General features: G+C 42.2%; 1 protein-coding gene across 2 annotated transcripts in view; it reads left to right on the plus strand.

The window, feature by feature from the left end:
• Positions 1–23,553: 23,553 nt before the first annotated feature.
• The window catches only part of UBQLN1 (ubiquilin 1), a 44,310-nt gene continuing 42,340 nt past the window's right edge, over positions 23,554–25,523 (plus strand). For both annotated transcript variants that reach the window (XM_060101750.1, XM_060101751.1), the window contains exon 1: positions 23,554–24,021. In XM_060101750.1, coding sequence (XP_059957733.1) covers positions 23,839–24,021 — 183 coding nt within the window. In that variant the 5' untranslated portion in view covers positions 23,554–23,838. The remainder of the gene's footprint in view (positions 24,022–25,523) is intronic.

The following is a 25,523-nucleotide window of genomic DNA, read 5'->3' on the forward strand; positions in this document are numbered from 1 at the left end:
TGTATATTCTTGCCACCTTTATCAAAGGTGACCATATTAGGTGGGTTTATCTCTGGGCTTTCTATACTGTTCCATTAATCTATATTTCTGTTTTTGTGCCAGTACCATACTGTCTTGATTACTGTAGCTTTGTAGTATAGTCTGAAGTCAGGGAGCCTGATTCCTCCAGCTCCGTTTTTCTTTCTCAAGATTGCTTTGGCTATTCAGGGTCCTTTGTGTTTTCATACAAATTGTGAAAGTTTTTGTTCTAATTCTGTGAAAAATGACATTGGTAGTTTGATAGGGATTGCATTGAATCTGTAGATTGTTTTGGGTAATAAAGTCATTTTCACAATGTTGATTCTTCCAATCCAAGAACATGGTATATCTTTCCATCTGTTTGTATCATCTTTAATATCATTCATTAGTGTCTTATAGTTTTCTGCATACAGTTCGTCTCCTTAAGTAGGTTTATTCCTAGTTATTTTATTCTTTTTGTTGCAATGGTAAATGGGAGTGTTTCCTTAATTTCTTTTGGATTTTTCATCATTAGTGTATAGGAATGAAAGAGATTTCTGTGCATTAATTTTATATCCTGCTACTCTATGAAATTCATTGATTAGCTCTAGTAGTTTTCTGGTAGAGTCTTTAGGATTCTCTATGTATAGTATCATGTCATCTGCATAGTATTATGTCATCTTCAAACAGTGACAGGTTTACTTCTTCTTTTCCAATTTGGATTCCTTTTATTTCTTTTTCTTCTCTGACTGCTGTGGCTAAAACTTCCAAAACTATGTTGAATAACAGCGGTGAGAGTGGGCAACCTTGTCTTGTTCCTGATCTTATAGGAAATGGTTTCAGGTTTTCACCATTGAGAATGATGTTGGCTGTGGGTTTGTCATATATGGCCTTTATTATGTTGAGGTAGGTTCCCTCTATGCCTACTTTCTAGAGAGTTTTTATCATAAATGGGTGTTGAATTTTGTCAAAAGTTTTTTCTGCATCTATTGAGATGATCATATGGTTTTTATGCTTCAATTTGTTAATATGGTGTATCACATTGACTTGCATATATTGAAGAATCCTTGCAGTCCTGGGATAAACCCCAGTTGATCATGGTGTATGATCCTTTTAATGTGCTGTTGGATTCTGTTTGCTAGTGTTCTGTTGAGGATTTTTGCATCTACGTTCATTAGTGATATTGGCCTATAGTTTTCTTTTTTTGTGACGTCTTTGTCTGGTTTTGGTATCAGGGTGATGGTGGCCTCGTAGAATGAGTTTGGGAGTGTTCCTCCCTCTGCTATATTTTGGAAGAGTTTGAGAACGATAGGTGTTAACTCTTCTCTAAATGTTTGATAGAATTCACCTGTGAAGCCATCTGGTCCCAGGCTTTTGTTTGTTGGAAGAGTTTTAATCACAGTTTCAATTTAAGTGCTTGTGATTGGTCTGTTTATATTTTATATTTCTTCCTGGTTCAGTCTCAGAATGTTGTGCTTTATGCTTGTAGTAATTTTATTGGCATACAGTTGCTTATAGTAATCTCTCATGATCCTTTGTATTTCTGCAGTGTCAGCTGTTACTTCTCCTTTTTCATTTCTAATTCTGTTGATTTGAGTCTTCTCTTTTTCTTTTGATGAGTCTGGCTAATTGTTTATCAATTTTGTTTATCTTCTCAAAGAACAAGCTTAGTTTTATTGATCTTTGCTATTGTTTCCTTCATTTCTTTTTCATTTATTTCTGGTCTGATCTTTATGATTTCTTTCCTTCTGCTAACTTTGGGGTTTTTTCTTTTTGTTCTTCTTTCCCCAGTTGCTTTCGGTGTAAGGTTAGTTTGTTCATTTGAGATTTTTCTTGTTTCTTGAGGTAGGATTGTATTGCTATAAACTTCCCTCATTGTCATTTGTTTCTAGGTATTTTTGGATTTCCTGTTTGATTTCTTCAGTGATCTCTTGGTTATTAAGTAGTCTATTGTTTAGCCTCCAAGTGTTTGCAATTTTTACAGTTTTTTTTCCTGTAATTGATATCTACTCTCATAGCATTGTGGTTGGAAAAGATACCTGATACGATTTAAATTTTCTTAAATTTACGAGGGCCTGATTTCTAAACGAAGATATGATCCTGGAGAATGTTCCATGAGCACTTGAGAAGAGAGTGTATTCTGTTGTTTTTGGATGGAATGTCCTATAAATATCAATTATGTCCATCTTGTTTAATGTGTCATTTAAAGCTTGTGTTTCCTTATTTATTTTCATTTTGGATGATCTGTCCATTGGTGAAAGGGAATTGTTAAAGTCCCCTAATATTATTGTGTTACTGTCAATTTCCTCTCTTATGGCTGTTAGCATTTGCCTTATGTATTGAGGTGCTCCTATATTGGGTGCATAAATATTTACAATTGCTTTATCTTCTTGGATTGATCCCCTGATCATTATGTAGTGTCCTTCTTTGTCTCTTTTAGTAGTCTTTATTTTAAAGTCTATTTTGTCGATATGAGAATTGCTACTTCAGCTTTCTTTTGATTTCCATTTGCATGGAATGTCTTTTTCCATTCTCTCACTTTCAGTCTGTATGTGTCCCTAGGTCTGAATTGGGTCTCTTGTAGACAGCATATGTATGGGTCTTTTTTTTGTATCCATTCAGCCAGTCTATGTCTTTTGGTTGGAGCATTTAATCCATTTACATTTAAGGTAATTATTGATATGTATGTTCCTATTATCATTTTCTTAATTTGGGGGGGGGGTTGTTATTGTAGGTCTTTTCTTTCTCTTGTGTTTCCTGCCTAGATAAGTTCATTTAGCATTTGTTGTAAAGCTGGTTTGGTGGTGCTGAATTCTCTTAGCTTTTGCTTGTCTGTAAAGGTTTTAATTTCTCCATCAAATATGAATAAGTTCCCTCTAGAGAATTTTTAATTTCATTTATTGTGTTCATCATTGTTTGCTCTTTGGTTCTTCTAGGTCCTTGTTAAACATTTGTTATATTTTCTCCATTCTCTTTCCAAGATTTTGGAGCATCTTTACTATCATTACTCTGAATTCTTTTTTGGGTAGACTGCCTATTTCCTCTTCATTTGTTTGGTCTGGTGGGATTTTACCTTGCTCCTTCATCTGCTGCATATTTCTCTGTCTTCTCATTTTGTTTAACTTACTGTGTTTGCAGTCTCCTTTTCGCAGGCTGCAGGTTCATAGTTCCCATTGTTTTTGGTGTCTGCCCCCAGTGGGTAAGGTTGGTTCAGTGGGTTGTGTAGGCTTCCTGATTGAGTGGACTGATGCCTGTGTTCTGCTGGGTGGAGCTGGATCTTGTCTTTCTGGTGGGCAGGGCCACATCCAGTGGTGTGTTTTGGGGTGTCTGTGAACTTAGTATGATTTTAGGCAGCTTCTCTGTTAATGGGTGGGGTTGTGTTCCCGTCTTGCTAGTTGTTTGGCATGGGGCGTCCAGCACTGGAACTTGCCGGCCATTGGGTGGAGCTGGGTCTTAGCGCTGAGACAGAGATTTCTGGGAGAGCTCTTACCGACTGATGTTACATGGGGCTGGGATGTCTCTGGTGGCCCAATGTCCTGAACTCAGCTCTCCCACCTCAGAGGCTCAGGCCTGACTCCAGGCCGGAGCACCAAGACCTTGTCAGCCACACAGCTCAGAAGAAAAGGGAGAAAAAAAGAAAGGAAAAAATAATAAATTAAAATTTTTTTTAATTATTAAAATAAAAAATAAAAAAATTAATAATAATAATAAAAAAAGAGAGCAAGCAAACCAATAAACAAATCCACCAATGAGAACAAGTGCTAAAAACTATACTAAGGGGCCTCCCTGGTGGCGCAAGTGGTTGAGAGTCCGCCTGCCGATGCAGGGGATACGGGTTCGTGCCCCAGTCTGGGAGGATCCCATATGCCGCGGAGCGGCTGGGCCCTTGAGCCATGGCCGCTGAGCCTGCGCGTCCGGAGCCTGTGCTCCACAACGGGGGAGGCCACAACAGTGAGAGGCCCGCATACCGCAAAAAAAAAAAAAAAAAAAAAAAAAAACTATACTAAGATAAACATAAAAATCAGAAACAAGTCAGTCGCAGAGAGCAAACCCCAAGTCTACAGTTGCTCCCAAATTCCACCACCTCAATTTTGGGATGATTCGTTGTCTATTCAGGTATTCCACAGATGCAGGGTACATCAAGTTGATTGTGGGGATTTAATCCGCTGCTCCTGAGGCTGCACGGAGAAAATTTCCCCTTCTCTTCTTTGTTCGCACAGCTCCTGGGGTTCATTCAGCTTTGGTTTTGGCCCCACCTCTGCGTGTAGGTCGCCCTCAGGCCTCTGTTTCTGCCCAGACAGGAAGGGGTTAAAGCAGTGGCTGATTAGGGGGCTCTGGCTGACTCATGCTGGGAGTAGGGAAGGGATCGCTAGTTATAATTGGAATGCGGGTCAAGCCTGCGGGCCGGTAGAGGCCAGCATGACATTGCAACAGCCTGAGGCGTGCCATGTGTTCTCCTGGGGAAGTTGTCCCTGGATCACGGGACTCTGGCAGTGGCGGGCTGCACAGGCTCCTGGGGGATGGGAGGGGGGGGAGGTGTAGATAGTGCCGTGTGCTTGCACACAGGATTGTTGGTTGCTGCAGCAACAGCGTCAGCATTTCACGCCTGTCTCTGGGGTCTGAGCTGATAGCTGCGGTTCACGCCCGTCTCTGGAGTTGTTTAGGTGGTGCTCTGCCTGTTGTAGGCAGACGGGGAAGGAATTCCCCGCCCTTGTGCACCCTGAAACCATGGTCTCTTGCCTCTTAGGCAGTTCCAGACTTTATCCCAGACTCCCTCCTGGTTAGCTGTGGTGCACTAGCCCTCTTCAGGCTGTGTTCGTGAAGCCAACCCCAGTCCTCTCCCTGGGATCTGACCTCCAAAGCTGGAGCCTCAGCTCCCAGCCCCCGCCTGTCCCAGCGGCTGAGCAGACAAGTCTCTTGGGCTGGTGAGTGCTGGTCGGCACCGATCCTCTGTGAGGGAATCTCTGCTTTGCCCTCTGCACCACTGTTGCTGCGCTTTCCTCCGTGGCTCCGAAGCTTCCCCCCGACCACCCCCTGTCTCTGCCAGTGAAGGGGCTTCCTAGTGTGTGGAAACATTTCCTCCTTCACAGCTCCCTCCCAGAGGTGCAGGTCCCATCCCTATTCTTTTGTCTCTGTTTTTTCTTTTTTCTTTTGCCCTACCCAGGTAGGTGGGGAGTTTCTTGCCTTTTTGGAAAGTCTGAGGTCTTCTGCCAGCATTCAATAGGTGTTCTGTAGGAATTTTCCACATGTAGTTGTATTTCTAATGTATTTGTGGGGAGGAAGGTGATCTCCATGTCTTACTCCTCCACCATCTTGAAGCCCCCCCGCCCCCCATTTAGGTGATTTTAAAGTTATACCACTCTAGGCCATTATTACAAAATCTACAAATAACAAATGCTGGAGAGGGTGTGGAGAAAAGGGAACCCTCCTACATTGTTGGTGGGAATGTAAATTGCTGCAGCCACTATGGAAAACAGTATGGAGGTTCCTCAAAAAACTAAAAATAGAATTGCCATATGATCCAGGAATCCCACTCCTGGGCATATATCCAGACAAAACTTTAATTCAAAAAGATACATGCACCCCTATGTTCATAGCAGCACTACTCACAATAGCTGAGACACGGAGACAACCTAAATGTCCATCAACAGATGAATGGATAAAAAGATGTGCCATATATATACAATGGAATACTACTCAGCCATATAAAAGAATGAAATAATGCCATTTGCAGCAACATGGATGGACCTAGAGATTATCATACTAAGTGAAGTAAGTCAGAAAGAGAAAGACAAGTACCACTTGATATCACTTATATGTGAAATCTAAAATATGACACAAAAGAACTTATCTACAAAACAGAAACAGACTCACAGAGAACCGACTTGTGGTTGCCAGTGGGGAGGTGGGTGTGGGAAAGAGGACTGGGAGTTTGGGATTAGCAAATGCAAACTATTATATATAGGATGGATAAACAACAAAGTTCTACTGTATAGCATAGGGAACTATATTCAATATCCTGTGATAAACCATAATGGAAAAGAATATGAAAAAGAATGTACATATATGTATAACTAACTCACTTTGCTATACAGCAGAAATTAACACAACATTGTAAATCAACTATACTTCAAAAAAACAAATTTAAAAATAAAGTTACAGCATTCTAAAAAACAGCTAGTTGTTACATAAGATATTTTATAGAATCTAAACTCCTACAAAAATAGGTCTAGACTCAATCTACCTATCCTGTATAGTTTTCATTTAATTATCAGTTCAGCTTGTAATTAGATAAAAATCTAATTACACTGTTCCCTTATATGCATTTTTAAAAATAAATTTATTTTATTTTATTTATTTATTTTTGGCTGCATTGGGTCTTCCTTGCTGCGTGGGCTTTTCTCCGGTTGTGGTGAGCGGGGCCTTCTCTTGTTGCAGAGCATGGGCTCTAGGCCACGGGCTTCAGTAGTTGTGGCTCACGGCCTCTAGAGCACAGGCTCAGTAGTAGTGGTGCACCAGCTTAGTTGCTCCGCAGCACGTGGGATCTTCCCAGACCAGGGCTCGAACCCCTGTCCCCTGCATTGGCAGGTGGATTCTTAACCACTGCACCACCAGAGAAGCCCTATATGCTTTTTTTAATACTGTCTTTCTTTTTTTTTAATTCACACATACTTCCAGATACTAGGAATAAATACTACACAGACACAAGGGCACGTCTCAGCATATTTGGAAGTTGAAAAACAATATTTGGGCTGAAAATTCTTAGCTGTTTTTACCTCCACTGAATATTAAAGCAAGAAGTATATTGGTGGTTACCCAGCCCAGCCAATGCAAGACCTCTTCTGTAACATCTATGGTACCAGATTTTCATTTGGCTTCTACATGAACATTCACAAGTCAATTTTGGTCAACTGTAAGCACCTCTAATCATTAAAGACTCTTCTTTTAGAATGTACTGAATCCGCCTCCTTTTCATTTCCCCTCACTGGTCTTAATTCTGTTCTCAGGGACCACATGACTATTTAACATCTATTTGAAAACAACTACCATGTTCACAATGAAACTGTTTTCTCATCTAAGTGGAACTTTCCTACTACTTTTTCAAGGTAGTGCAGTAGAGTGGTTAAAAACACAGGCTTTAAAATCAGAACAGTTCTGGCTCATATCTTACATCCACCATTTACCAGCCATGTGACTTGACAAAAGATACCTAACCTCTTTAAGCCTCAATTTTCTTACCTGTAAAATAGGTGTAACAAAGCCCTCATAGAGTAAGCACTGAAAAACTAGCCATTTATACTCATCTGTCTTTCACGTAATTTATAGATCTTTCACTGAAATCACTTTCCTCTGGGTACACTCTGGTTGTCATTGTCCCTTTCAATAAGTAGCTCCCAGAACTTAATGTGGTCCTTTTAATGTGGTCTGAATAAGTTCATAGTACAAAAAACTCTCTTGTTATAGATAATAAACCTCTTTTAATGCAGCCTAAGCTTAAATTATTTTTTGGCAGTGAGGCTACTTAAGTTTGTGGTCATCTGAAACTTACAGGTCTTTTTTCATTTGAACTACTATTAAGCCAGGTCTTTTGGATTGTGTTTGTTAGTTTTATATACCTAAGTGAAGGGTTTTTATACATGTATCTATCATACATTTTTAAACTTTCTTCAGCCTGTCATTGCAGAGATTTTTTTTAAATGATTCTGCCATCCACTATATTAGCTAGTCTCCTAAGTATTACCTTCTGTACATTTGATAAAGATGACTCATATCTTCCATGTTGACAAAAGTGTTGACCAGAATAGGACCAAGTACAAAGTCCTGTGGCATGCTGCTGGAAACATTCTTTCAGGCTGACTTTTTTTTTTTTTTTAAAGGCATTATTTTGGTATAAATATTGAACCAGCTTTGAAGCCACCTAACTTTCCTATTTTCCATCACACATTTCCCCCTTTTATTTACAGAGACATTGTATAAGGTTTTTGCCAAATATCTTGCTGAAATCAGGGTTACTATGCCTGATTATCAGCCCAGTAGAGCTATCAAAATCTATCAATAGGGGCTTCCCTGGTGGCGCAGTGGTTGAGAGTCCGCTTGCCGATGCAGGAGACACGGGTTCGTACCCCGGTCCGGGAGGATCCCACGTGCCGCGGAGCGGCTGGACCCGTGGGCCATGGCCGCTGAGCCTGCGCGTCTGGAGCCTGTGCTCCGCAACGGGAGAGGCCACAACAGTGGGAGGCCCGCGTACCGCAAAACAACAACAACAACAACAAAAACCCAAAATAAATTTTAAAAAAACCCAAAAAACCTATCAATAAAGTTACTCTGGCATAATATTCTCACCAAACCCATTCTGTCTTCTAGTGCACATTACTTAATTTTGTTTAATGTTAATGATTTAAAAAATTTTGGAGGGAAAAATTACAACCTTACAGAAAATCTATACGTACAAAAAACTTTCTTTTCCCCTGGTCGTTTGAGAATAAGTTGCCAACCTGATAGTCCAGAATACTTTCTCTGTTTTGTAAAAACAAGGACAGTCTCTTACATAACTGCAATATAACCATCAAAATAAGGAAATTAACACTGTTACATTACAACAGCTCAATTCTTAGCCCCCATTCAAGTTTCTCAAACTGATGGAACAATGTCCTTTACAGCAAAAGCACCCAGCTCAGAACCACATGTTGTATTTGGTTGGCCTGTCTTCTTCCTTGTCTCCAGTGTGGAACAGTTTCAAAGGTTTTCCTTGATTTTCATAATTTTGACACATTTGAGGATTACAAGCCATTTATTTAATAAAATATCTCTCAGTTTGGTTTGTATATTTCCTCATGATTAGATTTAAATTATGCATTTTAGGCTGGAAAATCACAGAAAGTGATGCTGTGTTCCTCTCATGGTATCCTATTAAGTGATGCATGATACAGGTCTGTCCCATTCCTGAGGTTGTTTGCTTTGATTGCTTGATTGATATGGTCTACAGGTTTCCCCAGTATAAAGTTACTCTTCTCCCCTCTGTAATTAATTTGTGTGTGTGTGTGTGTGTGCTTTAAATTATGTAAATGTACTAATCTTCATCAAATTTTCAATTTATTCACTCATTCACTTATATCTTATGGACTTGTGGCTTCCTATTCTATTCAATGAGTTGTAATCCATTATTTTGTTCTCAAATTGTCCCCAATTTGGTCATTGGGAGCCTCCTCAAGCTGACTTTTGTGTACTTTTGACACGTCCCATTGTTCTCTTAGCACGTTTTTTTGCTTTCTGGGACAAAAAAGATGTACTTTTCCTACTGCAGCCCTGTGAATCAGGTATTTTCCAGGGAACTCTGGGTCCTTTTTTAAGGGGGGAAAGAGCCAAGATCTGTGTGCTTGGTGTGCTTATTGCTCCTAGGCCTCTCAGTGGACAGAGTCAGGAATAGACACATGCACACACACACTCATGGATACACATATTTCCATTTATAGTCATATCTATATTGAAAACTACGAGTTCAACAGATTCCAATCCCAACATTATAAAATTCATTCTAGTTTTCTCCTTACCACATTTGTAATTCCCTTCTCTGACAGGAAGAAACCTGGCTTCCATCATCCTTAATATATTTACAGTTGAATCTCATGATTTGGGGTAGTTTGTTCTATAATGTCACTGCAAACACTGAATCATTGCTCCTAGGGAAAATACAGAGTTAGGTCCCTGTGAGCCTCTCATTAACATTTTTATCAACTGATCAGTATATAACCTTGTTTTATGTGTTTCTGTTTAAGGACATTTTATTAATATATATTATTGATTCATTAACATTGAATTTATGGTTAACAGTAATATAACTCATGCTGGAACAAACCTCATTTAACACACGTATTTTCTCTGTAAGGCACATCACAGGGTTCTTGCCCTTAGGAGCACTAGACTGCACTTCAGCACTACGATTGGGGCCATTTTAAACAGTGAAATCACCAACAAAAAGCCCCAAATGTTACAAAACAAAAAAATTAGACTGTGGAAAGGACACTTGTTTATAATGTGGAAGCTGAAACAAAGGCAAGAGTGTTACTTGTCTGACCTCAGCTGGGAATGTGTGCATCAAGTAACTCAAATTTTTTGCCACTCTGTGCATGTCTACAAATGATTGTGAAAGCATCGCAAGTACTGATTTTGAGGTTACAAATGAATTTTTGCAAGTAAGTGAATTTGCAAATAATGAGGATCTGTATTCATTTGATCAATTTCCCTGTTTATAACCAATCTCCCATGGGTGCTGCCATCTCCTCCACGTGGGAATGCCCTTGTTACCTTGCTCAGGCTATAATGCCTACCTACCACCTAGCCTCTTCTTCCCTATTCTCGCACTCACCTAATGGTTTTAGGACTCTTTCAGGAAGAGAAAGAGGAAGGAGACTACTTCGTTTTGAAGGGTTTGAAAAGAATCTCTCCAAATTAATGAGATATTTCAGAGGTACAAAAGATTAGATAAAGATGCAACAAACATTTGTGTATCGATGTGCTTAAAGAATAAAACAATACAGATAAAACAAAGTCCTTTGTCTATGACATAGGAGGCTTGTGTCTTCTGTCCACATCCACAAAACTGTGGCAGACTAATCCATTAGCTTGCAAGTAGGGCAAGTAGAGGCTGATACTAGATCAGCCTCAGGTTTACCCCACTGTAACAACTAGTACTAAGTTTTGCCGTCTTTCAGACAACAGTGACAGAGACATGCATTACATTGAACATAGAGGGAAATTTGCAACTGCTATGGCAGAAACCAGGTAAATTTTTAGAACTCTGGCTGGTTGGCTAGGGAGTGGGCATACAATGCTTGTTAAGAATGGCAACAGTTAAACTGTTCTTTAGCTCATCCCTTCCTTGAAGTCTATCATGCTAATCTTAGATCTATCCAGAGATGACAGTAAAGGTTTTTTTTGTTTTTGTTTTTTTTTTAACAGCACATCCAAACTGCTAAAAGAAGCTTTGGCCCTCTCAGAGAGATTTTCCTCAGGCAAACTAATTCCTGTGGGAAACCATAAATGAGGCATTTAGATTAAGGCTCTTACTTCCCCAGATTGGTTTACAATGCTGATGAAGTAACCCAATGAAGACTGAGAAACAGACCCAAAGAAATATAGATAACTTCTTGCAATCAGCCCTGATATCATGGAGAACTCCCCCTAGCACTTACATTTAATTTAAGATATCTTATTTTGATAATGGGGCAACAGATGGCTCAGATTAAGGTGGACTCCTCCAAGAAGATTGTCAGCTGAAGGACACAAACTCTTGCCATAGCTGGAAAACGTGGCTGCAGCTGCCACAGAGCCTAAGGCTGGAATAATGTGGGCAAATAATAACTTTGGGTGGACTGAAACATTGGAATTTTGTTTGGTTAAGCTGAGGTCAGCCACTGCACTGCTTAAAAAAAAGTCAATGCACCTTGTTTTCCACAAACGGTCACTCTCTCCTTCCATGCCTCTTACTCCCTCCCTTCTCCTCTACCCCAGTCTCAGCTACTTTAAGGGAAAGATGATTAGGGGAGGGGCCAAGATTTCTATGTCAACATGGGGCACTGGAGGTCTATGCACCTGGCAAGTATGCTGGGAAACTTCGGTGAGGGGAAGAAGTTGAACTTGTATGGCTCTGCTGGATACAGGTGCCCAAGTCACCATTCTACCAGACCCACAGGGGAACTGGCTCCTGGATTCAGCTTAATGGGGTTCAGGCAGGGTTCACCTAGGGAAGGAGAGCTGACATGACCTTGTGGGTGGGGCCCTCCAAGCCAATTCAACGTACTGTTGCTGTTACTTTTACATCTAAATGTACAGTAGGAATCAATGCGTTATATACTTGTGTTTCCTCATACTATAAATGCCAGAGGAGATTCTCCTGATTGGGAAGAGCTGCACGTAGAGAAATGTTAGTACTTTTTTTTTTTTAAAGTAAGAAAACAATTTTATTTACAATAGCGTCAAAAAGCATAAAATACTTAGGAATAAATTTAATCAAGGAGGCGAAAGACATACACTGAAAACTACACAATGTTGTTGAAGGAAATTAAAGAAGACACAAACGGAAAGACATCTTGTGTTTACAAATTGGAAGACTCAATATTGTCAAGATGTCAACACCACCGAAAGCAATCCACAGATTCAACGCAACCCCCACCAAAAGTCCAGGGACACATTTTGCAGAAATAGAAAAATTTATCCCACAATGTATTAGGGAATTTCAAAGAACCCCGAATAGCCAAAACAATCCTGAAAAAGAAAAGCAAAGTTGGAGGTCTCGCACTTACTGAGAAATGTTAATACTTTTGAGGCTCCACAATTTCAGCTACAACTCTACAGGACTGATGATTTTGCCCACTGGAGCCTCTGACAATGGCAACCTCCATTTGTAGGTGCTCCTGGGGTTTTCACTCATAGCTTTCCTAACAAACAGGGCTGCCACATATACCCCTTTTAAAAAGCAGCTATTAGCTTGCTACTGAGCTCTGGTTGAAACTGAACGCCTGACTGATAAAGGCTTTGCAACTCAGCCTAATGCTCCCATTTTGGGGTGGGTCAATTTGGACTGAAAGACACCAAGGTGAGAAGGGATCAGTAAGGCTCGCTTATCAATGGAAATATGTTCAAGAATACCACTGTTCTGGCCCCAGTGGCATCGTGGTTTTATATGAAAAAGTGGTAGCTATCCCCCAGGAGAAAAGTTATCCTTCACCTTCTCCTCCCTCTGGCTTTTCTGCTTAAAGCAAAGCCACTGGCTCAATGGGATCCTCAATTCACAGTTTCCCCTAAATGCCTGGGTCTGATTCACTGATGGTTTGGCTACACTGAGACCTGATAGGAGTTCTTGGACCTGTTGCAGCCGTTCAATCCCAGTGTTAACATGTAGAACCTAAAGTGGACAAGGTCACTATACTCAGTGGGCAGAATTCAAGGCCACTCTCTTATCTCTTACCAACAGTCCTCTTGATGAACCTTGTTATATTTGTACTGACTCTTAGGCTGTTGCCAATGGCCTAGCTCTTTGGTCTCTACTTTGAAAACTACAGACTGGCAGATTAAAAACACTCATCTTCTGTGGAGATGTGAACTGTGGAAACAAACCACAGCTGCTGATCCAACCACTTGGGTCTCTCATATAGATATCTATGGTGGAGCCATTCTGATGGGACTAACTGGAGTCAAGCTGCTGACAGAGCTTTGCACTGCCTTTATTGCCACTACTGCTGCCTGTGTCCATCATTGTACTGGACATGATCCACACCCATCAGAGTAGGAGTCTATGTTTCTGATGCAAAGGCTACCACTGCATGTCAGACTTGGACTGCTGACAAAAAGTGACGCATTTGTCTCACAGAGAATAAGGCCACGTTGCATGAGTGTGGCCCCCACCCACTCCTGGCATTTTGAATACATTGGACTTTAGACCCTTGTCTCAGGGCTACTGGTGGTACCTCACTGCTCTTGACCTTTCTCAGCTTGGGTGTTATTGGTCTAGTCCAATCCACTGACTATAACTACACCATTGTGGCCCTTGAAACTAATGTGTCATGTTTCTGGCTTTCTGGACCATTTACAGTCTGACAATGGTATACTTTTTATTGCAAAAGCCACTCAACAATGGGCTACTGGCCAAGGTACTTAGAGGACTTTCCATGCTCTCTATTATCCACAGACATCTGGTATAGTTGAGTGTTGCAACAGTCACCTCAAAAATCGACTCAAAAAGATCTCTTACTCTATATCCCTCATCCCCTCCTAGTTCACATGCTTCAGTACTAGGTATTTTGGTCACTGAATGGGGCTGTCTCCAGATAGGGATCATCTCTTCTTGCCCACTTCCTAGGTAATGATAAGGACAAAAGGGGTGGGGTAGGGGTGTATAAACCTACTTTGAAAATCCAGAATTCTACCCTGGGCATGACACTTCTTTCTTTCCCCTACTGACAACTGCAGGTTGGCCTGGTTGGTACACCCTCTTGGTGGCAGCCCAGCCAAATGGAGCCTATGGGATTTAAACATAAATCTGTTTCAGCTACTTGAATTCTATTGTTGGATGGATATGGTCCTAGCTTATAAGGATAATGACTACATAGTTGAATATCTTGCTCCTTGAGTCCCCCTAACGTGTTCCATAAGGGCCAAAATGGGAGACATAATGGGTCCCTATATATTTTATAAAAATGTTTTTATGCCTTTTGCACCTACCTTTCTGGATAAACGGTCTGGGTGTGAGTAGGGGGTGACTGGGAGAAGGTGAAGTTATCGTTACTGGAATGGGACACACTGATTTTTGGTGGGGTAGGTAAACAATCCCAGCACTAGGAGAAGGAACATCTTGGACCTTGGGAGGCACAGGAAAAGGAGAGACATATAAAGATCTTCCATCTCTCAGAGCTATCCCTGGGTCTTTCCTCATGAAGAAAAACACTTAGGTGAGGCTCTCCTAAACTAGCAAACATTAAATTTATCTCACTGCTGGGTCTGCCACAGCTCACAGGATAGCTCTGACCACAATTGCCATTCTCCTTAACCTTAGTAAGAAGCCAATTGAAAATGACAGGGAATGGCCTGGCCCCTGCACCTCCCATGCAAAACATGTGTCAGTACCTCTGGATATCTTTCCCACTCCCATTCCTGTAGCCTTCACTAGTCACTCTGTGGGGTGGATGAATGCCACCTGGTGGGCAGCAAGGATAAACAGGACAGTTTGGACTGCCTGCCTATAGGCAGTCCCTCCATAAACAAGGACTAGACTCAATTATTCAAACTGAACTAGGAACCCTAAGGCCTACCAACCAGCTGCTGACCACATTTAGGGGGTCCCAATAATTATAAACATTTTCTTTCCAGGGACACCATGTGCACCCCCAGGACTGTACGTCTTATGTGGAAGTTGGGCATTAACTTGCCTCCTCTTAAAAACACAGTGGCTTGTGCTTTAGGGGAGGTCATATGAGACCTTTAAAAAACACCGTCAGTAGATCACAGAGCCCTCAGATTACTGGGAGGACTATATGAAATGAAGCTGCTCTTGATAACTTGGGGGAGTTTCTTAGAGGGATTACTTACTTACTTGCTATCTATATGCAACCAGTGGGCAGTTATTCCTACAATGAGAACCACTGAATTAGAAGAGGTAGGACAAAATTTGTCCTGACTTCAGCTGAAGGTGGATGACATTACATTGGCTCTAGAAGGCATTCAAGCCAGCCTCAGTTCACTGCTCAGAGCTGTTATGATTGATATAATTGCCCTAGATTTCTTCCTTGCAGGCCATGGCAAAATACGTGCAATTGCTAAGACATCCTGCTGTAACTAGATTAATGCTTTGGGCCAAGGGGAAAAGTCAATACAGAAACAATACCTAGGAAGCAGCCAAAGTAGATTCTGATGGTTTATGGGATTTGTTCAGCTGACTTGGTCTGAACCCCTGGGGAGCACAGTAATTAATACTGCAGGTTGGCCTCATCCTGCTATTTGGAGTCTATTGACGGTACCCTTATTAAATGTTATACGAAACAAATTTAATGGATTTGGTCCCAGCCTCTGATGGTCAGATTAATCAGAATGACAAACAGAGTGGCATACTGACGGGAAAGTTTGCCAGAAGCCAAGAAACTGTAGAAACAAGGAGTGGATATTATTGAGAGAAAATTCTTTATGAGTCTCTCATAATTCTGCACATCTTATAAATACAGGCACTGACTGTCTCTGGTGGGCGGAATAATGGCTCCCCAAAGATGTCCATATCCTCATCCCCAGAAACTATGAATCTGTCACCTTACATGCCAAAGGGACTCTGCAGATGCTATTAAGGATCCTAAAATGGAGAGATTATCCTGGATTATCTGGGAGGGCCCAACATCATCTCTGTGAGGTCTTTATAAGAGAAAGAGGGAGGCAGGAAAGTCAGAGGAAATCGACAATGAAGCAGATGTTCAAGTGATCTGGCCACAAGCCAAGGAATGAGGACAGTCTTTAGAAGCTGGAAAAAGCAAGGAATGGATTCTCCCCTAGAGTCTCCAGAAAGAACACAGTCTTTCATTTTTAGCCCTTTAAGATCCATTTTGGATTTCTGACCTCCAGAGTTGTAAGAAAAATCTGTGCTGATTTAAGCGACTAAATTTATGGTTGTTATAGCAGCAATAGGAAATTAACACACTGCCTTTGTCCTGGACCATTTTTTCAAGGATATTTGTACAGTGGTTTTTGAAAACATAATATCTCCCTCCAGAGCAAAGGGCTGGAGGCTTACTGCACATTTAAAAGACATGGGCTCAGGACTTCCCTGGTGGCGCAGTGGTTAAGAATCCACCTGCCAATGCAGGGGACAAGGGTTCGAGCCCTGGTCCAGGAAGATCCCACATGTTGCAGAGCAACTAAGCCCATGCACCACAACTACTGAGCCTGCACACCACAACTACTGAAGCTGATGTGCCTAAAGCCCGCACTCTGCAACAAGAGAGGCCACCACAATGAGAAGCCCACGCACCGCAATGAAGAGTAGCCCCCACTTGCCGCAACTGGAGAAAGCTTGTGCACAGCAAATAAGACCTAACACAGCCAAAAATAAATAAATGAAATAAACTTATTTAAAAATAAATAAATAAAAGACATGGGCTCCCCACGCTCTTATAACGCAACCCATTGCATGTACAGGTGTCACCTGGCCCCCTTTGCATCATTCTGCAGAAGTTAGGGATTGGGGAACCAGTGCAAGAAGATGCTGATTCACTGCCCACTGCTACTACTGTAACAAAGCCCTTTGTTTCTAACGTAAGAGTCATGTGCCTTCTGCCAGTATTCCATGAAACTGTTAGCTTATAAAGGAAAAAAATCTCAAACCCTTCACAATTCTTGTTAGATTATAGAACAACTCAGATAAGCTATGATGTTGTCTTCACCTTTCAACTCATTTGAGAACAAAGATTTTAAGAATTATTTGGATGAAATGAAAGGACTGGATGACTAAATTTTTTTAACACTTGTCATCTTCAAGTTGCCTTTTTGTTTTTTTTTTGACTGCACTGTGCAGCTTGTGGGATCTTAGTTCCGCAACCAGGGATTGAACCCAGGCCCTCAGCATTGACAGCGTGGAGTCCTAACCACTGGACTGCCAGGGAATTCCCTTTAAGTTGCCTTCTTGAGTGCTACAAAACTCCCCAGCATCTGGAAGCATCCTTTTTTTTTTTTCCAGAAGCATTATTATTCTCTGAAATTCCTAGATGATTTGCTTCATAGATTTTGTACCCTTTAACTTACTTCTCTCTGCCTTCAGAGAATAACTAAAATTTCTCCATGGCTCATTTGGTTAGTTTATACAACAAGGTGGCAGACTCTTCATATAAGGTAACCTCCTAAGGTCAGGAAACACATTCCAAACACATGTGTTTGAATAAATCTGTCCTCTGAAAAGAAATCATAAGGCTTGGAGTTTTACGCAGAATAAAACCAAGCTTGAGTCTAATTACAAAAATATTTATCCCTGTATTTGTATGTTTCCAGGAGAACCAGTCTTACTGCTTCTGTAAGATATTCAAGGCTTGCCCTAGGAACTGTGTCTCAGGTTATCAGTATTATCCTATTTATAAGAGAAGTCAAAAGAGAATAGTCTATGAATATTTTGAGGCACTTTCATAAGGCCTGAATAAATTCAGACTCCTAATAAGAGATGAGTAGGTGAAATGTAATAACATTAAAAGCAAGTTTATAATGGAATCCTGGCAATACTTACCAATATTGGAGAAAATCCAAAGTAAGGTTTATCATGAGTAATATAATCAATTCAGAATTAAAGAGACTGTAGTGAAATATGATTTTTTGATATTTGATAACATTTGCTATTCTACTTTGTGACAGAGGAATAGGAAAAATGTAGATAGTAGGGATGATCCCACCAGCTCTCTGTACAGCTTGGTGCCCAAGGGACATTTGGCAATGTCTAGAAACAGTTTTGATTGTCATAATAGTGGTGGGGTGGTAGTACTACTGGCATCTACTGAGTAAAGGTCAGGGATGCTGCTAAACATCTTACAATGCACAAGACCACACCCCACCCCCCACCCCCCCCCGCAAACAAAGAATGATCTGGTCTCAAATGTCAGTAGTGTCAAGGTTGAGAAACCCTGCTGTGTAGGAACGATAAAAAACAGTGAGACTGGTGATGGAATAGTGCTGGATCCTGGCACCTAGCTATGGTTACATGCATCTATACATAGGATAAAATTGCATAGAACCACATACACACATGCACAAATCAATGAAGATTTAAAAACATGGTGAAAACTGAATATGGTCTGTAGTCCAGTTAACATATCAATTTCCTAGTTTGATATTATGCAGCAAAAATTTAAGATGTCACCATTGGGGGAAGCTGGGTGAAGGGTACAAGGACTCTTTGTAGTACTATTTTTGCTACTTCCATCTCAGTCTATAATTATTTCAAAATAAAAATTAAAAAGAAATGGTGAGGGGGCTTCCCTGGTGGTGCAGTGGTTGAGAATCTGCCTGCCAATGCAGGGGACATGGGTTCGAGCCCTGGTCTGGGAAGATCCCACATGCCACGGAGCGACTGGGCCCGTGAGCCACAACTACTGAGCCTGCGTGGCTGGAACGTGTACTCCGCAACAAGAGAGGCCGCGATAGTGAGAGGTCCGTGCACCGCAATGAAGAGTGGCCCCCGCTCGCCGCAACTAGAGAAAGCCCTCGCACAGCAACGAAGACCCAACACAGCCATAAATAGATAGACAGACAGATAGATAGATAGATAGATAGAAAGAAATGGTGAGGGACTTCCCTGGTGGTCCAGTGGGTAAGACTCCATGCTCCCAATGCAGGGGGCGCAGGTTTGATCCCCGGTCAGGGAACTAGATCCTGTATGCCGCAACTAAGAGTCCTCATGCTGCAACTAAGAGTCCGCATGCCACACCTAAGAAGCCCGCATGCCGCAACTATGAGCCTGCATGCCACAACTAAAAAAAAAAGAGATCCGCATGCTGCAATGAAGATTCCGTGTGCTACAACTAAGACCCAGCACAGCCAAAATAAATAAATAAATTAAAAAAAAAAAAAAGAAATGGTGAGACTGGAGCAAAATAAGAACCACAGGTGTGTTCTTCAGAGAGGTTTCTCTTCCCTTGTGCCTCTGCTGGCCCCCTCGTGGCTTCTGTATGTTATACAGTGGCTGGCACAGTTGTGAGATCCGACTTAGCAGCTTGTATTCAAAGCTTGTGGTGGCTGTAGATGTATTTGTACATTCTACCCAGTGGCCTAAAGTTTTAGTTGACAAATTAATAAACAACCATCCTCACCACCTCTTCCACAGTCCTAAGGCTCAGAAACTTACCGAACATTTTACCCTGTTCCCTTTGATTTGGAAGTAGCCCTAGAGATATTTGTGGACTGTTCCTAGGCTGTGGACCACACTTTAAGATCAGTGTCCTAGCAGAGTTTCTATTTCTCACCACTGCATCTTTCTCATGAAGTTGCCCCTTTCAACACACTTAACCAAATCATATCCATTCCTCAAGGTCTGGCTCAAATCATTTCCTTTAAAACCCTTCTCTGACTCTCTCTCCTTCCCTGGCACCAAGCAGGCAGTGAATAATGTTTCCTTCCTCTGAAACTACTGCAAAGCAAATAAGGTTCAGGTTATATATGGTATGTATTATCTATCTATCATCTACCTATCTATCACTGCACTATAAACCTTGGGGGAGACAAAGGAGTATAAAATATGATTTACTGATCTAAATGAATTTCTTCTCTAGTGGTAAAAATGACAGTTCGACAATTCATGTTAGCAGTAAATGCTCTCATGCCGAGAAATTAGCTTAGGCATTGTGTGGTACTAATGATGATTAAGACTTGATCCCTGTATTCAAGGACCTTGTCTAGTAAAAGAAATATGCACATAATTAAGTGTAACACAAGGCGGAATGTGATAAGTGACAGCAGAAAGGTAATAAAGTCATATGGGAATATATTTAGAGAATATGTCTGATCAAAAAATGTAATCAGGGAAAAATTGTTAGGGAACATCACATTTCAGGTAAGTCTTGAAGGATGGGTAAAACAAGTCAAAATGAGAGGGAAGAATTTCTACTTGCAGTGAAAATGTTGTGTTGAAACCTACAGGCAGGAAAGCATGAGGCAAGCTTGGAATGCTTAGTGGACTCACTTGGTTGAGGGTAAGATATGAATGAGGAGCAAGGTTTTTTGGTCACAGAGGGCCCTGGACGCCATGCCACAAGTTTAGATATTATTCTGAAAGTTTGGTGAGAGTTAATGACAATTTTCTGGGTGTCATAATGGAAGCTTAGTTCTGGAAGGATAACATATGGCACCAATAGAAAATAGTTTTGAGGATGGTGACTTTAGACTGAGGCAAAGGAATTTGTAGGTTACTGTTGCAATCTAGGCCAGAATTAATGAGGGTGTGAACTAGACTGGTAGCAGGAGAAATAGTTTTAGATAACAGAAGGTATGTTACAAGTGATGAATTGTCAGGTGAAGTGTACAAATAATTATGATGGTCAGAGGAAAAAATTATTCTGCTTGGGTGTTTTCTAAGAGAGAAAGCAGCAATAATGGGCACAAACTCGGGGGGGGGGGGTGTAGTGACTTGAAGGAATGATCATAGGTGAGAAAACTACAATGTACATGTGCTTCTAGAGATGAGAGTAAATATGTTTGACTGCAGCAGATTGTATCTATAAAGTAATGGGAGTGAAGCTCGAAAGACCAGGAGTTAGTTGTAGAAGGCCTTGCATCTAGTTAAGAAGCTTGGGCTTCAGTTTTGAGACAATGGGAGTTTATGATGGATCTCAAGTAGGGGAGTAACATGATGAAGGCGTGTTATTTACACCACTTATTTGACATAACATATGTACCACCTTGTGTTATTATGTAAGTTTAATCCTGGACACAGGATTAAAGTTTGCTCAATAAGGGCTTCCCTGGTGGCGCAGTGGTTGAGAGTCCGCCTGCTGATGCAGGGGACACGGGTTCGTACCCCGGTCCGGGAAGATCCCACATGCCGCGGAGCGGCTGGGCCCGTGAGCCATGGCCGCTGAGCCTGCGCGTCCGGAGCCTGTGCTCCGCAACGGGAGAGGCCACAACAGTGAGAGGCCTGCGTATCACAAAAAAAAAAAAAAAAAAAAAAAAAAAGTTTGCTCAATAAATTCTTGTTGATTGAATCGATTGACTCATTTTGTCAAGGAAGAATTCTTCTGCCATGTGAATAATAATCTCATTAATATACTTGAATTTTGAATATTGAGACTTATGAAAAGGGATCTATCCAGTTAGATCTGGCTCATATTGGCTTGTGAAAACTGAATGATAAATTTCAGGAATTTTGTGAGCAGGACCACAAGTTGGTAGCTTGAGATTGGCCATTTTGCAAGTATTTACATCAAGGAGATTGGGAAATGCTAAAAAAGCAAAGCTTGTTTTCTGGAGAGTTGGTTATTAAACATATATCACCACGGCACTGCTTATCTCCACCTCCCTCCATTCTTCTACCCCCCACCAAGGTATTTGAGGGCGGAGACTGAATCTTATTTGTCTCTGTATCCTCAACACAGTATTTGGACATTAACGTGCTCAATTAATGTTTATAGAATGAATGAAATATGCTCTTGTAATGTTTTTTTGTTTATTTAATAAACAAAAATCATTCAAAAGAAATTCAAATAGAAAACTAGACCTTGCGGGCCAAATTAGATCCTATGCCTGTTTTTGTAAGTAGTTTTACTCGGACACGGCCAGGCTTAGTCATGTATGTATTGTCTATGGTTGCTTTGTGCTACAAGGACAGAGCTGAGTATTTGAGATAGGAAATGTATGGCCCACAAAGCCCAACATATCTACTATCTAGTCCTCTCTGAAAGTTTGCTGATCCCTGATCTAGACCCACACGTCCAACAGTTTCTTAAAAGGTAGGATGGTTTCTAAAAAGGGCCATAATGAATTACTATACTGTATATTCTTATAGATAAATTATATTACTTCATAAATTGTGCATAGACATCAGAATTTTGTAGAAATTAATGTAGACACAGATAATTATAGAGCAGTTTCATAAGCGTAGGGTTAGATATAAATGGTTTTCCAGTGGTGGAACTTTCTACCTTGAGAAGTAATGATTACCTCACATGTAAACATAAGCAAATAGTCATCCTTTAGCAAGAAAGCCTTGTGTAATTTGTTCATGTTATTGAACAATGCTGCCAGAAACATAGCTGATCTGAAATGATGTCTATATTGCAATTTATACTTTAAGAACTTCTCTTAAACCCAGATTCCAAAATGGCTCTGCTAAAAAGCGGTCTTCATGCAAGAGTACTTATAGCCAGAACACAGTTGTACGGTTTAAGAACAGAAATACACAGTGTATCTTTGCATATTTGGGTCACGGTGTGGTGTCAAGAGTTTACATTTGCAATACTGGTTAATAAAGTTCAGGTCCAGTGCTGTACATTCCTTGCAAGTCATCTTTAAAGGCAAATGACGAGGTCATTTAAAATTTATAATTCTCTACGGGAAAATTAACTTCCTGTTTCTTATTTGTACCCATACTACATCGATAATAATTTTTGAACAACTACCTTTAATGCCACCTAAAGTCTGAAATGGAGCAGTAACTTAATTTGATAGAATATAAAATGAACACCTCAGCTACATTAAACTGTCCCAGTTGGGTGGGTACTCCTTGGGTACACGGTTTCTGCCCCAAACATCCTGGGGGACCGTATTCACAGAGAATTCAGGGGTGGGCTAGCAGGGCTGTCAGCGCGGGAGCGGAGGCCACTGTCAACACAGGTGGCCTGATCACCTGACCAAACCGGGCTGACCAGAGGGTGGGAAGCTCTGGTCGTGGAGCAATGACTCCGCGGAATTGCGCAGGGTAGCTACAGGCGCGTACACCATTTTCCCTTCGTTATGATGAGGATTTTTTTTCCCTCCATTAACCTTTCACCTCCGGCGCATCGGACTGTAAGAGCAAGCGTTTAAAAATGTTCAAGTATGCAAAACTTAAGCACATTTAAAAATGAACCACATAAAAAAAATGAACCACAAAAAACCTCGCGGGCATTTGTTTCAGACCCTCCTCCCAGTGGGGTATGCGAAGCCAGAACAGGCGCGGAGTGAGGGCGCACCGTAACCGTGGGGTGTGAGATGACTGGGTGGAAGAAACTACCTAGTCCGCCAGCACGCAGGCGCATTTCCGACCGCAGCGCCCAGTGGTCGAGTCCCCTTTCCAGTAATTTCGCTAGCCGTGACGTCATCCCCGTGCGCCCTTACGGTGCCTCCCAGAAGCCGCAAATTCATTTTTTGGTAAAGGGGTAAAAAGGAATGAACTGACCTCTTCCGCCCCGCTTTGTTTTCAGTCCTTCTCTCTGAACGCGCCTACGCTTTGAGCAATGGAGCGGGAGAGGGAAAGAAAAGCGGCCAGAGCTCCAAGCGGCAGCAGCCAGGAATGACTCGGCGACGTCGCCAGCCACGTTACCCGGCGTGCCCCGCGCAGCGCCGGCGGAGGGACGTGGGGGGAGGGGCGGGGAGGAGGAAGCGGCGGCGATTGCGGATGTCGTTCCGACCGAGTGGCGTCTGAGTACAGGGCGGCTGCTGAGCGCCCGACGCGGGCCTGCGCCGGAGCCCACGCCAAGCTTCGCTGCCCCTCGCCCGCTAGGGCGGCCTTGCGCCCGCTGTCACTGAGGCGACGTGCCCCACTTTCTTCGCTGCTCGGGCTGGCCGGCTCTGGCGTCCCCTGGCTCCCCCTCGCTCGCCCGCTCCCTCCTGCGCGCCTGAGTCACCGCCGCCGCCATGGCCGAGAATGGTGAAAGCGGCGGCCCTCCGAGCTCCCAGGACAGCGCCGCCACTGCCGAAGGTGCCGGCGCCCCCGCCGCCGCTGCTGCCTCCACGGAACCCAAGATCATGAAAGTCACCGTGAAGACCCCGAAGGAGAAGGAGGAGTTTGCAGTGCCTGAGAATAGCTCCGTCCAGCAGGTGAGGGCCGCCCGAGGCTCGGGGCGGGGTGGGGATGGCGGCAGGACCTCCTCCCGCGGAGGGAGAAGGTTTTGCAAGGGCCTGGGAGGAGGGGGTCGTCCCCGGAGGTGCCCTCGGCTTTTCTTCCGGGCCTCCTCCCAAGTTAGATCACACCCAGGTTCGTGGGTTTGCACCTGGGGACACCGCAGAGGTTTGTGGCGGGGCCTCGCGGCCTGTTTGCGGGAGGTGCCGACGTCGCTTCCCTCAGCGCCTTCCTCCTGCTCGGGCGTCCGCAGACCCCCAGCCGCCTCCCCCAGCTCCCCGCCCCCAGCCGCCTCCCTCCGGCTCCTCACAAAGGAAAGGGACCCGCCGCCTGGCTCCAGGCGGGGTGGAGGCTGGGCGAGGGTTTGCCTTAGCCTAGTCCGCGGTTTTGTCTCATGAAGGGAAAAAAAAGAGGGGGTGATCATTGTTTTACCTGCCTGCGGGTTAAGGTGGATTTTGGGGGGTGAGGATCACGTGTACATTTAGTTCTGCTGAAATCTTTCCCACCTTTCAGTCTTTAAAGAAAACATTAGCTATGATGTAGAAATTGCTTTCAGCCGCATCTTAATAGTACAAGGCTTAAGGAGAAAGGTGGATGACTTTCAGTGACGACTTGCTGGATTTCTTTTTAAAGTATATTTGTTATCCCTTAGATGCTAATCGTTGGGGAGGATTTTGTTTCATTTTAGAGGGATAGCTATGTTCTTCAGATACTAGCGCTTGCAATCGGATAAAAGAGAACGAAATTGGAGTTACTGGAGAAAGATAAAAAATAATTTACGGCTTAAAATCTGTTCAGGAATACAAATTTTGTAGTTAATAATCTTGAGGAATTTAACAAATCGTTTTAGTTTGTTATTGAATATACGTCCCAGGATATTGCCCTAATTACTGAATTGATTTCAGGGAATGTGAACAGTTTATGAAGAAGCAAAAATTCCTGAAATGTGCCTACAGATTTCCCTAGGAATAATAAATGATTGGGGTATTTTTTTATGTAATTCTGAAAGGTGGTGTGTAGTGAGAAACTTTGACCACCTATTGAATCACTTCTTTTGGTCTTTCAATTCTCCTATAAAAATTTTCCTTAACATTTTAATATTTTGCGACATACAGGAGAATTGAAATAATCGTGCAGTGAACACCCATGTGTCCATCACCTAAGTTAGCGTTTTGCTTTATTTGCTGTATGGCACAATTAATCATTTATCAGTCAATTTTTTGGGTGCATTTCAAAGTAAGTTGCAAGTATTAGTACATGTTACCCTTAAAAAGCACTTAAGCAATGTGCATATCATTAACCTGAGTTCAGTTTTTAACTTAAAATTTTATTTACGTAAGTTTGACTTGCAGTGAAATGCGCACGGTTGCCACTCCATGTGTTTACACAAATACATACACCTGTTTAATCCGAAGCCTAATGGAGTTGTAGAACTTTGTAATTAACTAGAAAGTTCCCTCTTGCCCTTTTCCAGTCAGTT

This window comes from Mesoplodon densirostris, chromosome 6 (genome assembly GCF_025265405.1).
Source record: "Mesoplodon densirostris isolate mMesDen1 chromosome 6, mMesDen1 primary haplotype, whole genome shotgun sequence".
In the NCBI taxonomy this organism is placed as follows: Eukaryota; Metazoa; Chordata; class Mammalia; order Artiodactyla; family Ziphiidae; genus Mesoplodon; species Mesoplodon densirostris.